Source organism: Accipiter gentilis, chromosome 23 (assembly GCF_929443795.1).
Source record: "Accipiter gentilis chromosome 23, bAccGen1.1, whole genome shotgun sequence".
Lineage (NCBI taxonomy): Eukaryota > Metazoa > Chordata > Aves > Accipitriformes > Accipitridae > Astur > Astur gentilis.
This window is the reverse complement of record NC_064902.1, coordinates 17,499,035-17,524,659: the sequence shown is the minus strand read 5'-3', so window position 1 is coordinate 17,524,659 and position 25,625 is coordinate 17,499,035. Positions and strand designations below refer to the sequence as shown.

At 40.4% G+C, this 25,625-nt stretch overlaps 1 protein-coding gene across 22 annotated transcripts in view; it reads left to right on the top strand.

Moving 5' to 3' along the window:
- Window positions 1-25,625, top strand: part of MAGI1 (membrane associated guanylate kinase, WW and PDZ domain containing 1) — a 356,289-nt gene that overhangs the window by 165,561 nt on the left and 165,103 nt on the right. For all 22 annotated transcript variants that reach the window (XM_049826432.1, XM_049826420.1, XM_049826433.1 and 19 more), the window contains exon 2: window positions 15,566-15,682. In XM_049826432.1, the coding sequence (XP_049682389.1) occupies window positions 15,566-15,682 (117 nt within the window). The remainder of the gene's footprint in view (window positions 1-15,565; window positions 15,683-25,625) is intronic.

Below are 25,625 nucleotides of genomic sequence, written 5' to 3'. Positions count from 1 at the left end.
ATTAGACCAATGAATTATTATTTAGGCATATAATTTTAAAACTCCCAGGATAGAAGCGTGCAAAACCGCAGCATGTCAAAGGCAGTAGGTTTACCAGGGCAGCCTGGCTGGACTCGCTCAGAAACAGAAGCGGAGTTTATTTCTAGGGAACCGAGGGCCTCACCGCGGGCGTTGTTAGCAGGGGAGGGTGCCTGGCACGAAGCTGCAGACAATAGTGCAGCTCTTGTCTGGAGGAGACTTGGGATTTTGGGTTCCCAGTGTGAACTGTTCATCTGTGGTTCCTGGATGCCTGTCGTGCATTATGCTCAGAACTGATTTTATTCAACCCCTCCCTGTCTTCCGAGGTTCCTCCTTTGTTCATCTACCCTGATTCAGGCTCTAAAAGCAGGACTGTGTTCAAGTGGGAACACTGCATTATTCTGGATTGCTCCTTTGATAAATAGCTATTCCTTTTGCTTGCTATTTGTCTTGACACCTTTTCTTGCCAAGCTGAGAGGTCCTGACCCAAAGTCCTTTTAAGTCAACAGAAAAACTCCCAATGACTTAATGAGTGGAGGTACAGCTTTCCGAAGTAACATAGGTGCAGAAACCACAGTGACATTCGCTCACCAGAAATACAAGGCCGATACTGTGCTTCCTTGCATCTCTTGCTAGACCATTTTAGACTTCTCCAAAATATTTTTCCTCTGCAGTAGTAGATAGGACTACAAGGGGCTCCAGTGTACCTGTGTTGCTTAAAAAGTCTTTCAACTTTGCAGGACTTCTAGAGATTTGACTGTGCGCTCCCAAAAGCAACAGAAATGTAAAATGAATTTGAGGCTAAGCTGATTAGAGCTTTCAGATTCAGAATCAGTGTAAGAGACCTCCATCCAAATGCATTTGATTAAGTGGGACTGTAAAATGTTTGTTAGCAAATCAACTGAGAAAGTACAAGGAGAGCTCTCCAAAATAATAATAAAAAGTTAAGGAGGAAGAATTAGTATTTAGACACTTAATGGTGATCTTTATTGCTTTCTATTGTATCTTTTGTTGTCTTTAGCTGGGTCATCAGAACACTTATCAAAATAATTTAAAAAATGAAGTGGCTGTTGGTTTTAATGGTAATGATGGTAAAGCTGATGCTTGAGCATGCAGATTTCCTGGCAGAATTGCAAATTGGTTAGGACCGTGTAAGTCTGGAGAGCTGACACCGGGCAAAAATGGGCATAAAGCATGGTCAGGTATACTTGCATCCTGCAAAATAGGAAAAATCCCATGAATCCAAAACCAGCAGCAAAACCTAATTAAACATTTCGTCTCTGCTTCTCCTGTTAATCTTTCACAAAAGCCATTCATTGTGGGTATTTGAGAAAGCCACCAAGACTGCCGCTGGAAACAGTAACCTAGTGGGAATGAAACCAGTGTTTCTTTCCACTTTGAATTCTGGGAAACCGTTATTTTGACCACTTTTGTATTTTCCAGTTAATTGTTTTTAGTGTGAGATGCCTGAAGCTAAGTAGATGTGCTCACGCAAGAGAGTCCTCACTTGCCAAAAAAGCCTATATTTCCTTTCCTACCAAACCAGAATCTGTGAAACTTCATTCTGGAGGTGCCAATTTTGAGTGTTTCCAGAACTGAACTGGTGTTTTGGCTCCCTTTTTGTTTGCATTGTGAAGATCTAGCTGAAGCTGTCCCTGTCCGTGGCAGGGAAGTTGGAACTAGATAATCTTTAGGGTCCCTTCCAACCCAAACCATTCTATGATTCTACCATCTGACCTGTGTATCGGTAGCCTTTCATAAGCCACCACTTTCAGATTAGTGTGTTAATTCTTATTTGTGCAGTATGAATTTTCTAAGGATTGTAAGAAGGGGAGAGATATAAGGTACGTGGGCAGAAGGGCTTGACTGGACTGAGCTTGGAAACTTAGGAACCAGCGGCCAGGATCAGGGTAATCCAGCAAGCTAAGGCATGATGTGAAAAGGCACCATCAGAGCTATGTCTGATTTCTGCAGAAATGTCACGTTCCTGCAGAATGTCTTCATTTTGACAAATGCCATTTTGTGATCAAAAGCATTCCATGGAAAATGTCTAACCCACTGTACACTGGAGTCGAGCTTTTCTCTCTTTATTCCGATATTCTATTTTTCACCAAAAGAGACCATGTCCTTTTGATTCTGTCGCAGAAGTGCTCTGCTTTAAATTTAAAGGAGCCATTTGTATGCTGTTTCTTTGTAATTAAAATTCTTATCCCCAAAAATGTGTTTTCCATTAAAAATTCCTGCCCTGCACTAATAAATCTAAATCTTGTAGCTATTGTCTGTGGAAATATATATTTTGCTATATGCCACATATAAACATTTATTTCCTGTTTGAGAAAATGTGGTTTTTACCATCTGTAATATTCATATTTGTTTCTTGGGGGGAAAAGTTAGGGTGACAGAAACATGATACAGGCACTCCTAAACACATTAGGAAAACAAGACCTTGTGGCCGAGGCAAACAAGATGTTTGTTACGGAGTCTAGGAAGCTTTTTCATGTACGTTATTATTTTTTTTTTATTGCCAAACTTGCTTTATATGAGGTATTAAATTTATGTTGGAGACCAAAGCTATTCAAGTTCATTTGGGTTTTGTTTTTGAATGTGAGGGTTTTTCCTATGTTTTTAGCTGCTGTCATTGACTGGCCTTTAACATGGAGGTTACAGAAGAGAAAGGGTTGCTCTACATGGAAGAGACAGTCCTGAGAATCAGAACATTTTTGTTTTACGTGACTTATGTGGAATACCTAACAGCAATGTTGCCCTTGTTCACTCGACTTTAGCTGACCGTTTGAGTTTTGCCAATAAGATATGGTAGTACTTTATTAAAACTCATAACAAACTGGCCTGCTGTAGTTCTTGCTTGCTTGAGCCAACTCATTTATTCTGTCAGTGCTTTAAAATCTTATTTTAGAATTTCATTTCCATTTCCTGCACAAAAGGCAGGCCCACAATGCTGTGTATTGAATTGCTTTTACAACAGAATCAGCACATTAACGCTTTCCTTTTACCAGTGAGGTTTCCTGAACTTGTGTAGGTTCTTGGTCAACTGAGCAATTGAAAAGGTGTAGCTCATTGCATCATTTTGCTCTGAACTCTTTTAAATTGCTATTGGATCTCCCATTCTTCCAGATCCTTTACCTGCCTGTTCAGCACTGTCTTTCTAAATTAGATTTCCAGGTAATAGCTCCGGACATTATGGAACTAGTTTGAATCGATTTCTCTTTAAACTTGAACATGTTTTTTCAAGAAAAACATTCAATCTTGATGCAACATTTTCCAGGGATGGAGAATATCCCCCAACCATCAGAGCACACTTCCAATAGTAGATTAAAAATAAAACAAAAATATTTGCAGTTAGCATAACTAACCAGAGCTAGTCCAGTTTCTTAGATCTTGTTTTCCCTTTGTCTACAACATGAAATTAAAAAAAGCTGCAGTCACTTTCCCTATAACCCAGGTTGGTTTTTTAACCAGTGTGACCTTCTTACTCAATTTTTGTGGCTTCTTGTGCCTCTTGTAAAGTGTGCTTCAACAGCTCCCAACTGTTACACACATTTTTCAGTTTAAATGTTTTTTCCCCCAACAGATTTAGCTCATAATTATTTTCAGCTTTGAGAGCCTGACTTTCTAAATCACAAAGCGTTGTTGCCTGTGTGCTTTCTTTATGTACTGTAAGTGGTTTGGTGTCTCTTCTATATGTCCACAAATGTTTGATTATATATTTAAAAAAAAAAAAAAAAAAAAGCAGGTCCATCTCAGGTTAAACTTAGTTTTGTGCTCTTTGAAAGTAATGTAGTACAAATAGGACCTTTACTTGCTATGGCGAGACTACAGCAAGTCTTTTTTCTGGTTTTGTTTCTTGGCAAATCTTGTTTCTGGGAAATTGCTAGAACAGGTTGGAAAATTAACCTGTAGTGCTCTGTAAATGAATATATTGAGGAGAAGGAAAAAAAAAAAAAATCTTTGGTAAGATACTGGTTCACCTGAGTGTGCATCATCCAGCTGTAGCAGAAAATGGGCTGTCAGTTGGCACGTGCTTTGGACAGAGCTTCAAACTGACACATCATATGATTTTTAGGGGGTTTCTTCCAAGAAGGCAACCTTTTTCTATCTGATAGAGATACTTGTGAGGAAAAAATTAATTAAAAAAGCAGCATAAAAATTGTAGTGTTCTGACAATGTCTGCATTTAGTGTGTGTTTATGGCCTGACCATCACAGGTTCTCGGCATTAGATTTTATGTATTCAATACCTCTGGAAATCAGGCTGTTAATATTGACATATGCCCGGGAGCCAGTAAGGGCAGAGTGAAAAACTATAACTCTGTGATTAGTATTCAGAGGTGACCTGGCTGGGCAATGGGAGTTTGTCCCTCCAGCAATCAAGGAAGAACAAGCTTGACTGCTGAAGGAGTTTGAGGTCAAGTTTAAAAAAAGCACCAAAACCCACTACCCATGCTTAAATTACAGAGAAGAGCAAGCAAAAAAATCAAAGAATATGAATAGCTACTCAGAATTCCCCAATACTGGCATATGTGTCACTTTCTTCCGTTTTTCTGGAAGAATTAAATGCTGTATTTGGGGAATGGGTTTCAGATTTTGCAAATATTTTCCTAGTGCCATTCTAGGAAACGAGATTGTTGGCATATTGTTATGTGGGGCTTGTTCTGCTAAAGCATTGTAATGCCGTCTGTTTCTCAAGCTGATTTGGCTTTTACAGCTCAAATACTGTATCCTACTTTTAGAACATATGGTAACTCCTTTCAGGAGACATACAGAAATATGCATCTAATTTCCAGAAACGGGTCGTTGCCTTTGAGTGAAAGACTGCAAGTGCTTTTCATCTTGATTTTCCTGTTCTTACTATTCTATCTAGACTTTCTTCATCACCCACTGCCCTGCTTCTGCTGCCTCTCGTAAGCCCTCTTTGCATCCCAGAAAAGGAAAGGTTTGCTGGCAGCTTTGATTCAGAGCAAAGGAAAAGAAACAACGCTCCCTTATCCAGGTTGCTTCACGCAACATAGTTTTATAGAGTAGGTGTCAGTGACAAATGCTGTTATGTGGCTCCCATGCAGACTGCTTTCCTGATGAAGTATTACGGGAAGGTTGGGTTGCTCACGTAGCCTGGTCTGTGTTCATTGATGGAAACACTTAGCGCAGACGGGGCGTGAGCCACTCAGCCTGAATCTTTCAGAGCCGCTCATGGAAAGACACTGCATCCCATGCCACTCTCTTACAATGATTTCATTCTGCATTCACTTCGGATGTGTAGGAGGTTTTTTCTTTTCTGTCTTACTTTTTTTTTTTTTTTTAAAGCCTACGTGGCAACATCAACGATTCTTGCCGCTAATGACCGCTTCGTACTCCTCATTGCTCTTCCTTGCTGGAACACGCAGTGCAAAAAGCCCCAGCACAGCAGTGTCTTTGTGTGCAAGACAGAATGCCTTCCTTGGAGAAATGTCTCTGCTTCCCTAAGTTCACCTCTGGGTCTGGCTTTCTGGAAGGTTTGGCAGAGCTCAGGCTTTGCTCTGGGCAGTTGGTTTAAGGTCACTGCCAAGAGGACATGACTTTAATGTTACAGCTTGATTGTCAGCCAGTTAACTTAAGCCTCTAGTTCAACACTGATCTGGCCACAGAACTGTCTAAATTATTCGGTGTGATGCTAATCCAGATTTCACTGAAAACGAGTCTAGAGGATGTTGTGTTACTTTGTTCTTTGCACACCTACCTCTCCGAGGTTTCCTGTGAAAACCTTATAGTGTGTGTGGCTATTAATCAGTATCATGGTTTATTTTGGAAAATTGTCATTTTATTAGGAAAATATTCTGCATTTGTGATCCCAGCAGGTCCCTTCTCTCCCCTTGTCTTACCTTGCTCTCTACTGTCATTTCCAGAGACCACCTGAGAGTCTGGGCTCTCTCCTTCTTGTGTGTCTGTGGAACCTTCAAAGTGAAAAAGGAAAACAAAAACCTGAGGCAAGAGCAGGGAGCTTGCAGCATGTCTTGAAAATAGCATGAGGGAAGAAAAGAGGACTCCTACGAGTCAATAGCAGAGTAGTAGTGGTTAATCGCCAGCTTTCAGTTAGTTGGGTTCATGATTAACTGTGCTTATAGCCAAGAAGCACCCTGGCTGGCTCTGCATCTGCCAGCACCTATATGGATGCAGTAAAGCCATATTTCTGAAGCTCTGTGCCTGACCAGTTCAAATGTGTTTTAGAGGTACCTATGGCCAACAGTTGTTAATACTGTTAATGCTGACCTTCTTTTCTCTCTTCTGTTTATCATATCTTCTTGTTGCTTGAGCTGCATGTTTTAAGTTAACCTATTTTTTGCTTTGCATGCAGTAGATTTTGCCTCCTCCTAGACTATCCTGGGGCAGGTACGGTTGCCACTTTCTCTAGAGAAATGCCATGCTTTATTCAGCATCATGGTGCTATAGGGTCTGTAGGGACACAAAAGATATCACATGCTTTAAGAAGAGAGGAGCAGAAAACGTCCTCATACTCTTCCTCTCATGCCTTTACATTAAGGTAGGATCCCTCTGCATGGAAACCTGCTGCAGCCTGCAGCAAAGCTGTGGCAAAGATCAACAGTCAGGTTTTTCCCTTGTGTGGACACAGCTTTAGCAACCCCCAGCAATTTGTGTCACCCGTCAACACTGTGGATGCTTGCTCTGCTCGACGTAGAAGGGATCCAGGACTGTAGATGCAGTTAAACTATGCTCTTAAAAAAACCAAATTCAAACCTCGGTATTTTGAGAAAGAAAATAATAAAATAGTTTCTTCTTGATATAGAAAGATCTGATTTCTCCCATCATTCATGCAGTAGCTCTCTCATGACTGAACTATGCCTATCCAGGCTCTCCTTTGAATCCCCACAAAAAGAGTGCTTGAATTGGCAAATGTTTTAATATTGTAGTGGCTTAAAACTTCAGGATGTATTTGCCTGCAATGATGCTGTGAGACTTACTTTCTCCATTTTTTTCTTGTTCTTTGAGAGCATTGTCACTGTTAGCCAGACCTACAGGACATCCTGCTGTCAAACTACGTCTAGGATGTGATAGTAATCGATAGCTTTCCTGCAGTCACCATCCATGACAGACCATGCTCCCCTTCTTGGGATGCCATCGTGGCTGCATGGCCTCTCTCTCCCTGAGGTCAGGGTTGTCCTAGGCTGCAAAGATGTTGGAGGGTGAAGGAAGGTTTCTTCTTCAGGAGTTCAAGAAATTCAAGGCTGAAACTTGAGGGCACCAGAAGCTTGAGAAGGCCAAAGGGGGAGAAAGGCTGGGCTTTTTGCTGCATTTCCTGGTATTGCTGATCTGAATTCAGCTAGGGGCAACAGAAGTGTATTTGACACAAGCGTTCAAAATTTCCAGGCCTGGTATATAAATGATAATATTTTTGCTTTTCAACCTCCAAGCTTGAACTCTGTGGGTTTTTTGGCACTTCTCAGCTGAAAGACTATTTGTTTAAATTTACAGTAGAAATATGAATCACTATTAATGCACAGAAAATAAGGTGGAGCACCCTGTGAATACAGTAGATTAGGTTAGGTGCTCATAGAATAGTTTCACTGGGGATTTATGATCTGTTAAGTGCATTTTTGTAGCAGCAAATGCTGAATTACCACTTCAGTGCTGGTTCATTCACCCATGCAGATTGAGAGCGATACCAGAAGGTACGGTGCCAAGAAAGCTCTTGCTGCTCCTGATTCTGAACATGACCTGAAAGTTTTGAGTGAATAAGTCTCCTTCAGATTCACAACTTACACCTAAAATAATATTTTAAGAAGTTCTGTTAGTAATAAAGTAACAAGTGTTATTCATTCTCCAGACAGGAATTACTAGCTTCACTGAAGTGTTCTCTGCAGATTCAGCAGCTAGGCTGCTGCTGAAGTCTTAACCATGCTCCATCAAAGTTGAGTTTTATTGCTGTGGAGGTAGTTCATCCTGTAACTTTGTGCAATACTTTATAGCATAACCCTCCAGCTTATCATAATTTCCTTCCACTGGAAGGATTTTGCAATGGATGTGGCTTTGTTGTTCTGAGCGGGTTTTAAAGCATAAAAATTGGAAAGTATTTTATGTTTTACTTCAGGAAGATAGATGAAGGATGGGCAGTCATTTTGCTTTGATTGTGGTATGGATTTGTTAGAATAATGGAAACGTGTAGGCTCTGATCTGAGCAGTTCATCTACCTAGAGTCTGGATGTAGCAGGCTGGTACGAATTAAAGTAATACACTGATTGGGACTGGATGTAGCATTTCCAACAAAGATCCAGTTTGTACCCTCAGACCAATAGATTTTGTCAATAGAGACTGTCCAAATTGGTATGGAAGCAATTGTTGACAATAACAGATGAGGCTATTGAAGCATTTATGGGGAACATCCAAACATCTGGACTTTATGGGACTGGTTTGTACCCAGCAATAAAAGTTCATTGGTGGTTTTTGTTTGTTTGTTTTTAATAGAGGAATAAAGAGAAGAAAATAGAATTGGAATCAAATCAGGTGTCTGCTGAGCCATGTTAATTGTTAAGCTGAACTCCCATGGCAATGTTTAAATATCTTTTTAGTACACTGAGCCATAAAAGGTTTTAACTTAAAAACTTGTATTAGGAAAATGTGGTAGCAATTAATTTACCAACATGTTGTGGGCTTACAAGGTGCCTTCATTTCGTGGGTGGCTGGAAGATAGAGAACATGCTTAGACTGTATTGAATTTAAGAAGCCACGTGAATACTTAAGGCTTTTAAACTGGATGTTTTTGCTTTGTGATCTTATTTGAACTCTGGCCAACCATGAGGAATGTTTTCTGTCTTGCTATATAACCTTGTGTCTTTGACCTCACATGAGACATGACATAGCAAATGTAGGTACTGGACTTTATTTACTTATTTACTTAGTAGTTAAAACAAGAAAGCAAACAAAACCATGATGTATTTCACCTCTTCTTCCCAGCACTGCCTTGACAAATGGCTGTTGGAACAGTGTTAAACTGTGACCTTAAAGCCACAGGCGTAATGAAACTGCGATCTGGCAGATGTGACAGACTCATCTTACATAAATCACTCTCTTTTGTCACTGCTGGCATATGGCCAATGAATCTTCTAATTATTGAATGGCTTTTATAGCCCCATTATTTATAATCACTTTTGGACAGCAGCTGGAAGACAAGGATGGGACAGAATGAAATGATATAGCACAAACTATTATCATTTGTGTAACAACTGCTGGGATTAGGAATATTTGATGATGATGTGGTTACCAGCACAGTCTTGTTAAATGATAAAAATCCACTCGGCCTTTGTTTTGTCTTCGAAGATGGGCTGCTGCCTACTGGACCCTGCCGTGAAAATTATTATATTAATTGATCCAGAAATAGAATATGAATCTCTTGAGACATTAACAAAATATATGGGTGAGTATGAGGGCCACCTTTACGCGAGGACTTGAGGAAAATCCATTGCAAGTATTAGTAAGACCCAGTGGTGATGCCCTGGCACTACTATTGTGCCAAGTGCTGTATGGAAAAGTTTTAAGAAGTGGCTTCTGCTTTCCCGGAGCCCTGTCTACACCCCACTTTTTAGTAAAAATTGAACAACAGGTAGAGAAGTTGTCTTTAGTTACTTTATTAATATTTTAACATTTCTTTTAAAAAAACCTAGGTGGTGTTTTGGTTTTTGGTTTTTTGTTTGTTTGGTTGGTTTTTTTTAAGGGAGCTGATGGGTTTATAACCAGCTTAAGTTAATACCCTTTATAATTAAGGGGAGCTATTTTGGCTCTAATTATAGATGAATTTGTGTTGAGTCCTGTCTGCTGGGTAGAGCAGCAGCCTTGGAGAAAGGAGCAGACTGAAGTCACCCAGCCTGTAAATCCAGTCAGCTGAGACTGCAAGTCCCCTCGCTGGTTTAGAAAATGTGAGCTGCAGGTTCTCTTCTCATGCCTCTAAAAGAGTGGGGTTTTGAGGGGGTTTTGTGTGTTTTGTTTTGGCTTTTTGTTGTTGGACTCCCCTGCCCCCTTATCTGCAGTTCTGCGTTTTGTAGCACAGAAATAAACCCCTGTCAACCGTGGTAACTTATTAATGTTTGTTAAATACATTCAGACAGAGATCTTCAGATGAAAGACAGTATGTTATAATCAGGGGTTTATGCTGCAAATCCAACATGTGCAATCTTTGTGTCTTTAAAAAATTGAATCCTTCCCTCTCGATGTAGACATCAGGGCGGCGAGAGAGAGTCTTAATCCAGATGACTCTATTGCACTTTTATCCCTTTAGCGAGGCCTTTAACCTTTCATTGCTTCATGGCCTTGTTGTTTTGAAATGGTCTTTGTCTGCCCACAGAGAATCCCTCTGCTAAAGGCGCCTTTAAACGGAGATCCCGACAAGAGAACAGGGATTCTGTTGCAGCTCAGGAATGGAAAATGGATTTTTCCAGTTCAGATGCTATCAGTCACTGTGAATGTAGCAATTGGTAGCCTTCCCAAAGAAGGGTAAAGCAAAAATATATACTGGTGTAAACCTGCTTATAGGAGTGTAATAAGTCAGAGACCACTGTGTCCTAGGCCTGACCCTGACCCAGCTTTTGCACAAGCATCTATAGGCTGTGTCAGAGTATAGCTATTTGTCAGGATTATCTAGGACCATCTCAAAACATGAATGGGATAAAACAGCTGCAGTAATTAATATAAACATAAACTATAAAATGATAGCTTCCAAATGCATAAAACATGAGTTCAAAATACATCTTCAGAAGATACATATTGCACAGTGCTGGCATGGACTATCTACCAGCTGGCAGGAAGGTGCTGTCAGCCCTGCGATGTTCATGCTCAGCTTTTTGTTGGAAAAAAAAATGTCAGATTTTGCTTGGTCATTTATGCAGTCTGCTCTCCTTATTGGAAGCCCGTTTGTCAATAAGGCAAGAGGCTTTCAGCCCCCCAGGACTGCACTGCTGCTCACTGGTGGTAGTGCTCTCAAAGAGATGGATGTTTTTATGCAGCAAAGACAGCGTTAGATGATCTTGTATGCAGCTTTCTTCCCTGCAGAAACTGGAAATTGTAGCAATAAGCGTCAGAGCATAATTCAAAGCATAGTTTCTCTAGTGACTTTAATATTAGGTAACTGTTGGAGGACAAATGTGTGACAGGATTGTGGGTTTGAAAGAAGTGCATTTAGAAACAGTGAATATTTTTCATTACTCACAAAAACATCTAGGTTACGTATTTCTCTACACAAAATTGACAAGCACGGTTTATTGCTTCTCAGAAAACTCTGTCAGTAATTCCCCCCCCCCCCCCCCCCCCCCCCAAGAGATGTTTTGTTTTCCTCTTGGGGTTTGTTTTTGCTACTAAAATATTGTTGTTATGATGTAATGGTTTGGGAAGACAATTGACGTACTCTAAAATGCAGTATAATAATTAAGAATAATTGAGAAAACCAGCCATTTGGTGAGTTACTCTATTTCGTTCAAAGGTACAGAAGGATTCAGATAGTAAGATGAAAACATCTCAGATTTGGAGTAATACTGTGGGGAAAGCAGCAGTGGAAAGTTGGTTCTCTGACTATCTGCACATCAAGAAAGGCATTGGTTTTGCTGAGTGGGGGAAAAAACCGAAGGAAACTGTTGCAACAACAAAAAGCAATCTTTGAATGTGTTTTCCTTCTAAAACTTTAAAATACAAATTTTGGTGAGTTTAGTAGAGAAGAATTTCTTTTTTGCAGTTTTTTTTAATGTCTGATTTTTTTTGAAAGCTGGATATATCAGCCTAATTTTGATTACAGAAATAACAAGGTGATTTTTCTGTGTGCAAATAAATGCATTTCCAACATATCCTGGCCAGCAGGAAGGAAGAGCTGAGCACTCACTCTTAAGACCTATATCCTCTGTTTCGGAAACTGCTGTTTCTGGGTTGCATCTTTTGTTCCTCCGCTGTTATCACCATCGGATCTCTTTAGATGCTTTTAGCAGAGAAGAAAAGAAAGGGTCTCAAAAGAGGAAATGTAAGTTCCAATCTCCTTGAGAAGAGAGGAGTATTTTGAAGGGTAGTGGTACACTTCTAGTTAACGCAGCTCATCTCTAAGGAAACTGGAGCCAGGTATTTTCTTGAGCACTCTACAAAGGGAAGACTTTTGCATAAAATCAGGTGGATGTGGGCACCTGCCCTTCCACCCAGCCTGGTGCTGGTTGGTGTAGCAACAGAAGCCAGTCAGAGGGTGAGACTTGTTTTCAGAGGGAGCGCGCAAAAGCAAGGGGCGCCCCTGAGGATCAGAAAGAATTTTACTACTACTATTTGCACACAGGACGTTGCTGTAATGTCACTGGCACGTATTTCAGATTCTCAGGAATTGCAGATGCATATGCTTTGGCCTCAAAAAGAATTTATTAGAGTTTATGAACTTGCATCTAGCACTAGAATCCACTAAGTAATGCCAATATCAAGCATACGTCCTCTCAAGCCTGAGGAGATTTTTGGAAAAGAAAATCAGAGTGGAGTGAAATATTTCAAATGGTGTAGAGTCCAATATGTTCCAGGGTGGATCCTTTTGGCAGCTTTCTACATGGAGTTAGTTTCTCTGTTAGCTCATTTTCTTCTTCCTTGCTTTGGAGTGAGTAGCATGGGCTGAGCCTGCGTTTGTCTACAGCTGTGGTCTCAGTGGCTGCTGAGCCAAGACCGCCAGGGCTGCAAGAAACCTTTATTTCCATGAAGATTTTTCTGGAATTTAGCAAAAAAAATATGGCTTTGTGAGCTCCCCCCCTCCCCCCCCTTTTTTGCTCCCCATTTAAAATAAATGTAATAGAAATGAGCATCACTGTGAGGTCCCTGAGGGGACAATCATGTGAGTGTACGTATTGCTATAGCCTCTATTTTTGTAACTGCCATCTTGGCTAGTGCATCAGTGACTCAGCTGGGAAATCCCAGCTACTGCATAAACCAAATAACCAAACTTTCCAGCGGGGGCTGTAGTAGACTGAGATGCTAGATGGAATGGGCACAGAGGGAAGCTAAAAGCAGATATCATCAGTAAATTGCATATTTTCTGTGGTCAGACAAGCCCTAGCTCAGCAGAGCTTTTTCACCTCTAGACATTATTGAGACATAAATCATTGAATCATGAATCAGACAGTATTTCAGGAGAAAGCCTACGTTGTATGATACATGCAGTTGAGTACGCTACATTTCTTCACTGGAATAAGCATTGTGTCCAAACTGCTTGTCATGTTTGTTCTTTTTGCTATGAGAAACCACCTTGTCTTACTATCTGTTGTGCAAAGAAAAATACAGACAGTTTAGTTAAAAGATAAAGAAATGCTTTATTATTTCAGCAGGTACTCTTTTTTGTGCCCAGTCTCCCTCTGGAATAAAATGATATAGTATGAAATCAAACATCTGGAGTTTGGAAGGTCAGCTCTGATATTGGAAAACTGTAGTCCACAGGTCTGTCAAGCCCTCCAAGTGCCTCCTATGTGGGAAACCATTTCTATAGTATAATAACTGGAGAACATTTGTTAGAAAATGGGTTGATAATCTGCTCTTGGAGTGAGGAGTGTTGCTGGGGTAACTCAGGGAAGTGTGTTGAGCCAGTTTTATGTGCCTTAATTTCAGTTTTGTTGTTTGAGCCATTTCTGTAATGAGCATCTTGGTCTTTAAAAATTTTCCTTCTTTTAATAGCTGGGCCTGCTGCCTAAGCCTTCCTTTCTTCAGTAAGAAATTTAATTAAAAAAAATAAAGCAGCTGGAGAACCTAAATACAAATCACCTATTTATTTTTTTAGAATTTGATTTAGCATTTCAGTCTAGGGGGTTTTTTTTGTGTTTACTTTTGTTTTTTTAAACTAACGTTTCCATTAAAATGTTGCAGGACTGCATTAGGCAGATAGGCTGTGCCTGCCCATGGTCATTTAACAGTCTGCACTCTTTTTCTCATTTGCCTGGTACCGCTGCTGCCTCCCAGACCCACTGTCCAACCGCAATCCATTGCAGTATTATTATTCTTGATTTGCTCTGCAGTGATTCCTAGAGGCTCTAGCCAGGAATTTGCAACTGTGATGTGTCAACAAGTATTGAGATAATCTCTGCTTTACATATTCACAATCCAAAAATTCATAATGCAAATTATAGAAGACCATAGAAACAGCTACAGCGGTTCAGCCCAAGGACCATGGAGCCCAGCAGTCTGGCTCCAGCTGTGGCCATAAATAAGATGCCTAGTAAAGGAAAGGAACAGAGCAAGATACTTAATATTCCCCCACTTCTTTTCCCAGGTCTCCCAGCCACCAGCAATTCATGTTCAGCTCAAGGGATTTGCTACACCCTCTTTCGCAACCCCAATGCCTCTGTCTTCCAAGTGTTTTTCCAGTCTCCCCTTGAAGCTCCTCAATAAGCTTCTTGCACCCACAGCGTTCTCCAGCAAGGAGACCTGCCACAACCTGTGTGAACTACTGCCACTGTTGCATTGTTCTGAACCAAGCTCCCGTTAGCTTTTGTCTCCTCGTCCTTGTGTTGGGAGAGGCAGGGAGCAGCCAGTCGGAGACCGATGTCTGCAACAGGCTGCAGCATCCCAGCCTGCTCCCTTGGTCCTTGTATGGCAGCTCCTCCAGACTTTAATCATCCTGGTTGTGTTTCTCTGAGGCTTTTCCAGTGGTTTTTTGTCTTTTCTTTTTTAGAACAGAAGAGTTTCTATCCCTGTTCGCTGTATGTTCTTGGGTTGTTTTTGCTCTTCAGTCAAATTAATGTCAATGTTATTCCAAACTTGGAAATAATTTATTTCTGGGAAACGACTTCATTAAGTTGCTCCAGTTCATGTATTCTGTTACAAGAAAGGATTTGGTGTTTAGCAACTAGCAATGTTCATTAACAACTACGTTTCTTTTTCTTTGTTTGGATTTTTTTTGTTGTTGTTCTTTGTTTGTTTGTTGTTGTTTTGTTTCCAACTCATTTATCTTTATTCTCACACACTTCTGAAAGTATTCAAAACTGAATGGGGACATAAACAGATTTAAGTGAAAAGTGTTGGATATTATTCTGTTGTTTTTAAGGACTTTGGGTGCTCTTAACTCCTTCGATCAATTCTTTCGTAACTCCTGCTTTGTGCCGGGGTAGATACCAGTGAAAGTATAGCACTTGTTTGATTTTGTGCCATGTTCAGCTATATTAGTACCTCCAATGGGAGCATCCTTTGCCTTCTGTCTGTCGGCCCAGCTCACCCTCCAATGAGTTGCAAAAGCAATACTCTACCTTTTATTATTTTTCTTCTTTTTCACATCATCTGTCTTTCTCCATTTGCTCAGACAAATAAGTGATAAAAGGGAATGATGATCTGTTTAACACCACAGGAAGAAAGATGCATTATGAGACAAGAGAGACCTCTTGTTTACAGCAAGTTATTTTTGGTAATTAGCCATTTGTAGAGGAAGATGAGCCTCCGCTCGTAAAGTCAGCATGCCATAATTTAGGGGACTCTGAATAGAAGTCTAACATTTGCCTGAATTGGAAATGTTAATTGTGTGCATTTAGAAATAAATAAATGGCTGTTTTTTCTTTGCAGGAAGCAGACTGAACAAAGACCTGAGACATTATCTCAACCAGAGGTTTCAGAAAGGATCACCGGATCACGATCTGCAGCAGACTATTAGAGATAACCTTTATCGCCATGCTGTGCCTTGTAAGTAACAAAACTTTGACCTGGTGGATTACATATAGTAGAATTTTTTTTTTTTTTTTTTTTTTTTTTTTGAGGCAGCCTTCATGTGGTGGTGTACACGGCTCTGGAGGAGACTCAGTTTTCAGCTTGGGCAGACTTCCATGTGTGGCAGCAGATAGGGTTCAGGCAGGGATGAAAAGGAGAACAGTTCATCCCTGAGCTCTGCTTTTTTTGATTACCTTTTTGAAACAGTTGGTAGTTTGATGCAAGCCTGTGAAGGTTACTTTGGAGGAAAAAACACTGAAAAAACAGCCATCAAGCGAGTGCTTGCCTTGGAAATAGTCTTCATTAACATAATTATGGTGAATGTTCTTTTACTGGTTTGAAACTTATGAATAAAAAACCTGCTTTTATTTTTATTTCCTTAGCAGAACTTTATTTCTGATGCTTATTTAACTTGTGAAATTGAACAGCATTTTATGGCTGGGTGCCATTGTAGCAGGCAACTGCCACTGTTGCAAGGTCATGCTCAATTCAAGTAGGAGATAAGCAGCAAGAGTTAGTGAAGCTGAGAAAGAAATGCTCTCTTTCACTCAAAAAAACAACCAGGAGGAAACTGAGAAGTTTGGAGGGTGGTAGTCTTTAGAAGATCAGAATCTTTACTCAAAATGAGACTGTCCTTGGCATTTTGGGATGATGTATGAAGAGTGGAGAATGATACTACTCCATTGCACCTTTGTTTGGCATTCTCCAGCTGCCAGGAGAGGCTATTCTAAAGAAAGGTTTTTCTGCTTAACTTTGAGCTGTGGGAATAATGGTATGCCTTTCGGATCAGGCTGGGATAAGAACTAGTAGACATCTTAGTTACAGAGTATTGAGATAAGCAGCAAAATATTTTGAAGCTTTCTATCTCAACATAAATCAGAGGTTGTTTATCCTGGTAGACTTATATAAATATTGAATAATGAAGTTGCTATTCAAAAATTGGTATTTGCCAGTAAATATCACAAAATGGTACATGGCGTAATAGCCATTTTCACTCTAAGTGTTGCATGCAGGAGAACCGTGTAGGACCACGGTTAAAATTGTGTGGTAACGCTGACAAATGTTGATTCTTCAAATGGCAGATGCTGTATATCACCATTGAGTTTATTCTCATTTTATCAGTGGAAAGCATGGACGAAATTACATTTAAAGTGCTGTGCACGGACATAAAGAATAAATATGGATTATTATTTTGTATTGAACACTTCCATTTTCCATTTTGTCAACGTGAAATATGATTAGTTTTCAATCATCTAACTTGCCAGGCTGCAGGTTTTTAAAGCGTACTGCGAAAAGTGCCTTCTAGGAGAGCACGTGCAATGTTAGGCTCGAGAGATGCAATGTCGTGATGCTAATGTCCTTCTGCCTATGTGTTATATTCCAATTTCTAAAGCAGCAAATAAAGCAAGTGAGTGTAAGTTCTGTGGAAGCATTTTGTGCGTTACCAAGGTTACATTTTGAAATGCTTTCCATTGATTCTTTTCTCTGATTTATTGAACTTGATGGTGAGCTAAACTGCTTGGACTCACTAAAGACTTTTAATTTAAAATTAAGAGCAGTGAAAGTGATTCCTGCCTTTTAGAAATAGCTGGGGGAAATATAGGTTGTTGATGTATTAATAAGAACATCAGTACTTATGTTCCATTTATGAAACAAGTGGAAAATCTGAGAAGTGGAGTTAGTGGTTGTGTGTCTCCATACTTTGAGTTGTAAAGCAGGTAGCATTTAATTTTTTCTTCATGTGCTGTGGGGATGGTATTAGTGGTAGCTTTTAAGAATGGTGCTAATATTCATACGTGAATTTGAATGAGACTGCTGCATGCACGGTTGGTTGGGATGCTTTACAGGTCTGGAGATTAATCTAGCTGTACACTCATATTTTTATTCCTTGGTACACGTGACCAGTAAATCCAGAGTCCTGGACCAATCTCTAGTACTAATGGATTATGAAGTCTTGTATTTTGAAAATGGAATTCTCTGCTGATTATGTGGTAAACACAAACAAGAACACAAGGTCACTTGGAGTGAGCACGCTTGGCCTGACAGCTGCTTTTTGTTGCACTAAATAAGGGTTGAATGAAGTGATAATTAGTAAATGCAAAATGGAGAAAGGCAATGTTAACCAGTTCTTCCCCAGAAATTCTAGTAAGAATCCCATGTGGTTTAGCTCTGACTAGTTTAGTACAGGCGGTGAGAAAACCCGGAGGGCTTCTTTTTCCCACACAGTTGCGTGCTTGCCTGACTCGGGAACTGAGTGAAGACACGGCTCTAGCCTTTTGTAGAAGATAGAGGTCAAGCAGAGGGGAGGAAAGATGCGGAAAGTTTGACTTGACCTCGTTATTTGATATGATAATGACACACTGCTTAAGCATCATTTCGATTTTTACTTTAGGAGAGTTGGTTAAGAATTTGCTTTATTTTCTGGTGAACAATTGAGAGTAAGGGAGTGGGATGATGTCAGCTCCCAAAGGGGATATAAGCATTGCCTAAATGGGTGACACAGAGATGGTTTTCTGAGAGACCGGAGGACTTCTTCCCTAAACGTGGGAGCTATCATAAAGAAATGAGACCTTGAAATGGACACAAAAGTGAAGTATTATTGAAAGAAGCAGATGAACCACATGGTTATTTTTGCAAGCTGAAGTCCTCCCCTGCTCCTCAGTGCCCTCTGTCCCTCCAGCACGTTTCCTCCAAGTCTTCATACCCTCAGCTCTCTGCTCCCCATTGAGCTCATTTTTTCTGCAAAGATCTGTAGTAAACAACAGCTGTGACAAGCTTTCAGGTGGCCTCCAAGTTTGGCTGTCATGCCGTCGTGAGTGCTCTGCTGTTACTATCACACCAAACCCACGGGTTTATTTACAGACCCAAAGCATTCTCTGGTTTTTCCAACTTCAGCATCCTAATCTAGGACTGAGCCAGGGTAAGGAAGAGAGGCAGGACACCTTATTTATGCATTTGGATGGTGCATAAGTGCTAAGGAAGCCATGCATTTGCAATGTACAAATCTTTGAAAGAGTTAGTGCAGTTCAGCCACTGAACTAGCTTTTATTTCAGCTGAACCAACCGTGTGGTGAAATTTCCTTTACTTTCTTTCTGGTGCTCTCATTTCACTGTTAGCTTCACATGCTGGGTCAGAGACTTTAAGAGTACTTTTGTCTTCTGCTTAAGAAAAATCAGCACCTTAAACTTGAGCAAAAGTTATTCTCCTTACGTGTTCAGATAAATAACTATTCTCATTCCTAGCATGTACGATCCACTGTCAAAACTAGAAAAAAGCCTCAAATACATCATCCAGATTAGCAAGATGTTGGTCCAGTCTCAAGCTATCCCCTTTGCCTCGTTTTGTTTTGAAGCACCACATTTTTCCTGTTTTCTGATGTGCCTAATGAAGATCACCAGAAATAATGCTCTATTTGTGGGCTAGTTAATGGCTCCATTGAGCTTGGAGTAGACACTGAATTGGCAACAATTTCATCATTACTGAGTGGCCATGACTGTACCAGAAGTGCTTTGACTGATGCAGAGACTTTGCCCACAGCTTATTTCTAGTGTGGATTTCACTTATTCCAGCTCAATTTTGCCAGCCTAAACACTTGAGAGCAAAAGGGCAGGCTTACCCACTGTGTGAGGCATCTTGCTGAGGCACCTTGTGGCACGTCTGAGTCCACCTGTGGTAACAGAACTTGACGTGACTTGCGTTACGTCTGATTTGGGGCGAGGCTGAGAGTCCGTGATGTAGAGTGTGTTGACATCCTGGCATTAGGTTTCACAGAGTGTTTCTTAGGACCAGAACTCCACTAAACAGGATTGGTGTACGTGAAGATTTACTTACTGGAAAATGTGATTAGTTGGAAGTACGTGTAAGAATATATCCATTAAGTAGGTGTTTCCAAGTAGCCTTACCTTGGGATATCTGTACAATAATGTTAATTGAGAAAGACATATAATAGCAACTTTAACATTACAGTGCAGCAACATGTCTAAACCACTGTTCATGGAAGGTTGAACAGACAGGATTCTCTTCCTCATTTTGAAATGATGGTAGAGGGCATCTCTTTAAAATAAACAAGCAGTACTGGCCATTTGTCCTAGTTGCTGATTCTCAAAAACCTGACAGCACTTTTCTTTTCGCAGTGTATCAAGAAGAATCAGAGAGATGTTGTTATTTCCATAAAGCTTATCTCGGCATGTGTTTTTTTTTTTTCCTTTGAGCACGTTTACTTGATTCTCCACTTGTTTGAGTCCTGTGTGACATGCAGAGGCAGCTATGGTGGACCTGGCATCTGCACCTTTACTTGCCAAAACAGTGTACCTGGTGCAGGCGTGACTGAAAAAACAGATCAGTTGTCCCTTCCCTGTTCACGTATATTCTGTGTTTGTCTTATTTTGGTACTGTGCAATTCCTATCTTTGCCAGGCTGCAGTCTTACGAAGGAAAACTCTGGAAAATGCAAGGTCTTTTTGATGGCAGATGAAGCAGGGACAATATAATGGCTAGCCTAGAGTTAAGTCTTAGATGTCAAGCTAGACGCTCTGTGGCAATTTTTTTTTCCTTCCTCTTCTTCCCAAAATTGGCTTTTAAAACCTCAGGAGGTCATCATTCAACAGTTTATTCACTTTCCCAAAACAAGTACATGCCCTGGGATTAATTGGCTGGAGAGTTTAATGTTAGAGATTTACCACTTTCATTTCTGCTGTCTGTTCTGTCACCTTCCCAGAGTTTGATCTGTTCCTCTGTCTTCAATTACAGAACAGTAGCTCCAACTGTTGTGGTTAGTCTTACAGGGGAACGTGGAGCAAAATGGAAAGGAATGGATGAAAATCAATAGTGTAAGTAAGTGTCGAGTGATCTGTAAGGAGGCTTAGAAAAAGACAGCGACACCCAGGCAGCGGACTGGCCTGAGCGCTCTCATATTTCAGTGGGAAATTTGAGAATAACTTTCTTTATTCCAAGCGATCTGCTGGTGCAAAGGAAAAGTCTCCTTTCTGAGGAAAACCAATAATATTGAATATGGAAACTTCACAGTATTTATAGGACAAACTTTAGTAAGTGGATGTAGAAGAGCACATTGACTCTTACTCTTTGTATTAAATGTTTTCATAGGTAATTGAACTACCAAAGGGTAGTTTAGGTGCTCCAGGAGTTGGATAAGCTGCTACGTGCGTAACCACCATCATTTACAGTGAATGGAGGACCAGAGAGACTAAATGGGCTGGGGGGTGATGAACCTGCTGTCAAACATGCCGACTTAGGTGATTTCCCAGGATAGCTTTTAAAGTCCTGTAGCACTGGGTTCCCCGTAAGTATTTCTGCACTTCAAAATGAATTGATAGAAGGGATATGCAAAGCAGCTTACAGAAGGTTCTTTTCTTTAGAGTATTGAGTATAATAGTGTATCAGTATACTGGGAAAAATTGTTGAAGTGAAGCAGAAAGACCTTTATGTTACAAATGCATGTGTTTTTACATGTGGGGATATTTGAGTCACAATTTTGAAGTTATTTTTAGTTACTAATTTTTATTAAGGATAAACATAATCACTGACAGTGTACATTATTTTTCTTCACAGGCAATAAATCATCAGTTTATGTACACAAATGTTCTTTGAATTCTCAAAAGCTTTCCAGACCTGCAGCCGTATTTATTATCCAAGTACCTTTTGTTGCTGTTCCCTTCCTAGAGGTGTAATTCTGCTTTTGTAATGAGAAAAAGGTGCAGTGTCTATGAAATATTCATTTGAAGGCCCACACTGATAAGGTGATGAACAGCAAACTGATCCTTTTTTTTAACACATGAAAAATATTTAATTGTTTACAAGATTCATGTTAGGAAAAAGTTTTAAATATTTTAAAAACAGTGTCCTTATCACTAGGGTGCAACGTACAGGTACCAGCAGTATGTAAAGATAATTTTTCTCAAGAACATTTTCTTACGAGCTAATCTAACTCTGAAGAATATGAGACATATTTTCCATGCCAGCTAATGTAGACACATTTACTTTTTCCTGTATTTTCAGCAGGGACTGTATCCTGAATGTAACCAGTGCATTTAGAAAATCCTTGTAGCTCTGTTACCGGGAGTGCTGAATTGCAGTGGAGTCCCCTGCAGTTTTCAGGGATATAATTATTTCACGTATTAGTGAACCAGATGCGTTTTCACTTTTGAGAGAGAAAAATGCCCTATTTTGAGCAACAGGGCCAATATTTCTCTAGTTTAGTGCCTTTCTATAGCCAGTAATTTCTGTTTAATCTAGGAGACTTCAGACCTTCTTTTCCATCTGGTCTGTCCTTTCAGATCAATAGTGCATTTTGTGCCAGTGGAACTATTTGGTGTGTGTGTGTATATATATTATTTTTTTTAACATTTGGAAATAAAAGCACTTATGATAGCAAATATTGCTCCATCTGCTTACCCATTTGTGAGGAATAGCTTTTTTGTATTTCGCTGTACACCCAGTTGAAATTGCATGAGGCACCAGAGAACAGTACAAAGCAGAAGAGCTCAGCCTTATAGGCTCTCCCATGCCACTTGCCAAAGGAGATTTGGGTAAGAAGTGTGGGAAGAGATTACACAGCTAGTTTTCTTTGTTTTCTTTATTAGACCCTAGTGTACTTAATTTTGTGTTTTTTCATTGCGGTTGCTTTGTACTATGGCAAAGCATCTGCGAGCGGGTATTTAGGTAGTGCAAACAATGTCTGTGCATATGTTTTAAAACATAAAGGTTTCTAAGGTTGTGAGTCTCTGGGAAAGCAGAGGGCAAGTCAGAGCTGAGAGCAGGTACTGCTGTTTGGAGGTTGAAGGGTTGGCGATTAAATACCCCACATTATTTACTTCAAAACCAGCTCTGCCCTGCCATAGTTTTTCATATGATCTCCCAGGCTCCTGATTAGATCTTTTGTGATGGCTGCAGTATCCCAGCTTTTGATTTCATGGAGGCGGTTTGATTTCTTTTCAACTACCGCCATGTATCTGTTCAAGGTTTACAGTGTATTGATTATGCTACAATCCAAGAGAATGAGTGGTCCAGGCAAAAGGAACAGTTTAGAATGAGGAAAAATTAAATGTATAGCTGTTCTTTAACCAGTTCTTCAACCTGTTCTTCAACTCACATTTACATTTGGGATTCCCATTTGGAAATCCATAATTAACTCCCTCTAGAAAGCACCTATTGCTCTGTGTAAGTGTGTTTGTGCTTCGATGTGTTGATTTGCATGGTGGTTTCACAGTTACAGAAATCCTGCGCTTCCTTCATCAAAGATGTCAGTACTGAAAAGAGGACATCTGAAAATCCTGTTTATATGCCATTATTCTGGTCCAGTGTGGTACCTGCAATGTAGCCTGAGCAAAACCAGTGGCATTGCAGAGGAGGAAATGCCTGCGTGATTCCCAGTCACATATATTGTTACTCAGTCTCTGAGCCCAGGAGGGCAATGGCAGATGCAAGGTCCTGATGGTTTGATGGGGATGCAGACTTGCTACATTTCATCTTCAAACAATTACCCTTTTTTAACATTACCATGCTTCTTCACATAAAGCGTGCTGTATTTGTCCTCTAAATCCTTTCTCTCTTTATTTCAGCAGAGAGGAGATTAGCCGTGTAATCATTTATAAAGCTGTTTAGATTCTGCTAGCTGGTTTTCTTTGGGGAGAGTCATATCCAGTACCTTTACTAGGAATAACTCTGTAAATTAATCTTCATTGATTCCACCCCACCCCCCCCAGTGAATAAGAAAGTAGAACAAATAAAACAAATATTTCTAGTTCTGCTCCTATTGAAGGAGAAATACATCTTTCCTATTAGTCATAACAGTCTAGAGGTATCCTTTTTTTTTTTATAATGTCCTCTTGAATAATTAGAGCTTTGAGTTATGAAGTCAAGATTCCTGGGTCATTGCCAGAACAGATTTGTTTAAGGGGGACACTAGTTCCCTGAATTCCTTTTAAAGGGCTTCGTAATGTCCCAGGCTGCTCTTAATTACTGATTTAAGAGAGAATACATCTGTTTCACTGAGGATTGTGAAAATTATTATTTAAACGGAAATGTTTAATAAATGGCTCTTTGAAAGGCTAATGTATCTTCAAAATGAGACATGTACCACAGAGTAATCAGGTGGGTAGTGATCTAGCAGTTCGACTTGCGGGGTCTTTTTGGAGCTGAAGATGGAGAAAAACATCAAAGACCCTTGGAAGCATCATCTGCTATTGAATTATATTTCCTACTTCATCATTCATTCACTACCTGCGCTTTTTCTTTAAACTTCAGGTTTAATACTTCATTTACCAGGTGAAAAAACAGTAAACAAATGTTGATGTTGGTAAAAGGAGGTCTGTAGGAAGAAGCAGTATCCCTTATTAGATAAATTGATAATACTTCATTTTTAACTCAGACCATTATGGCAACTCAAATACTGCCACTACAGTATGGAATTTTTTCTACCAAATTTCAAGCTACTTAATGGGAAATTGTCATATGCTAAAAATGTGCAGGTAATCTTTGCTGTATTAGGGATTTGAACCGGAGAACCTCAGAACTGAGGGACTAGGGCAGGTGACAGGGGAAGGAGGAACTCCAAATTAAGAAGCTGCTACTTTTAGCAAGCTCTTCCTTGAATACGTGAGGAGATGGATAATTATAAACGCAGCATTACCATCTCCTACTGTTCACAGGTCTTGAATTAGTAATAAAAAACTTGAAACTGGATATTTTGACTCTTTTCATTTCCTGTTAGTTTCTGAGCCCTTACTGCCATCTTTGTTCGCGTTTTTCTAGGGTGTGGGGGTTTTGGTGTTGTGTTTTGGTTTGGTTTTTTGTTCAGAGGGGGCTAATACATGCGAGCTGAAAATGTACTTGAATAGTGAGGTTATTTTCAGCTCTCCTAAATCCAGGTATGTAAGGTTTTGGGAAGAGCAGCAAGTGTTTGTAAGACGTGTGTCATGGTTTAACCCCAGCTGGCAGCTAAGCACCACACAGCCGCTCGCTTGCTCTGCCCCTGCTGGGATGGGGGAGAGAACGGGGCGGGGGGAAAGGTACAGTTCGTGGGTTGAGATAAAGACAGTTTAACAGGACAAGCAAAAGACACACACACACAAGCAAAGCAGAACAAGGAGTTCATTCACCGCTTCCCATGGGCAGGCAGGTGTTCAGCCATCTCTGGGAAAGCAGGGCTCCATCACGCCTAACCGTGACTTGGGAAGACAAACACCATCGCTCCAAACGTCCCCCCTTCCTTCTTCTTCCCCAGCTTTACATGCTGAGCATGACGCCATATGGTGTGGAATATCCCTTGGGCCAGTTGGGGTCAGCTGTCCCGGCTGTGTCCCCTCCAACTCCTTGTGCCCCCCCAGCCTCCTCGCCGGTGGGGTGGGGGGAGAAGCAGAACAGCCCTTGACTCTGGGTAAGCCCTGCTCAGCACTAACTGAAACATCTCTGAATTATCAACACTGTTTCCAGCACAAATCCAAAAGAGAGCCCAGAAAACTAGCTGCTATGAAGAAAATTAACTCTATCCCAGCCAAAACCAGCACAATGTGCAAGAGAGTTGAGGAAAACCCAGCAGGACACTAAGTGGCAGTGCAGAAGTAGGAAGGCTGGACTCAACAGTGGGGCAGAGCTGGACCCAGTTCTGTCAGGAATGTAAACATCTCATAATGCTCATAAAGATCTTTCCCATTTTTGCATTCCTGTAATTTTAAATCTATAGTTTGCTATCTTACTTAGCTGTCTGCAATCCTCTGCAAAACACCCGGTGTTTTCTAGAAGGGAACAGCTGATGAGATGCAATAGTGCTACTCCTGTGTAACTAACCACACTGGAGAATCACATTGACAGGCATTCTGTAAATTGCCCACATTATAGAACATTGATGATACCATTAAAATGGTAAATTTAATATTATAGTACTATTAGATTTCTCCCTCAT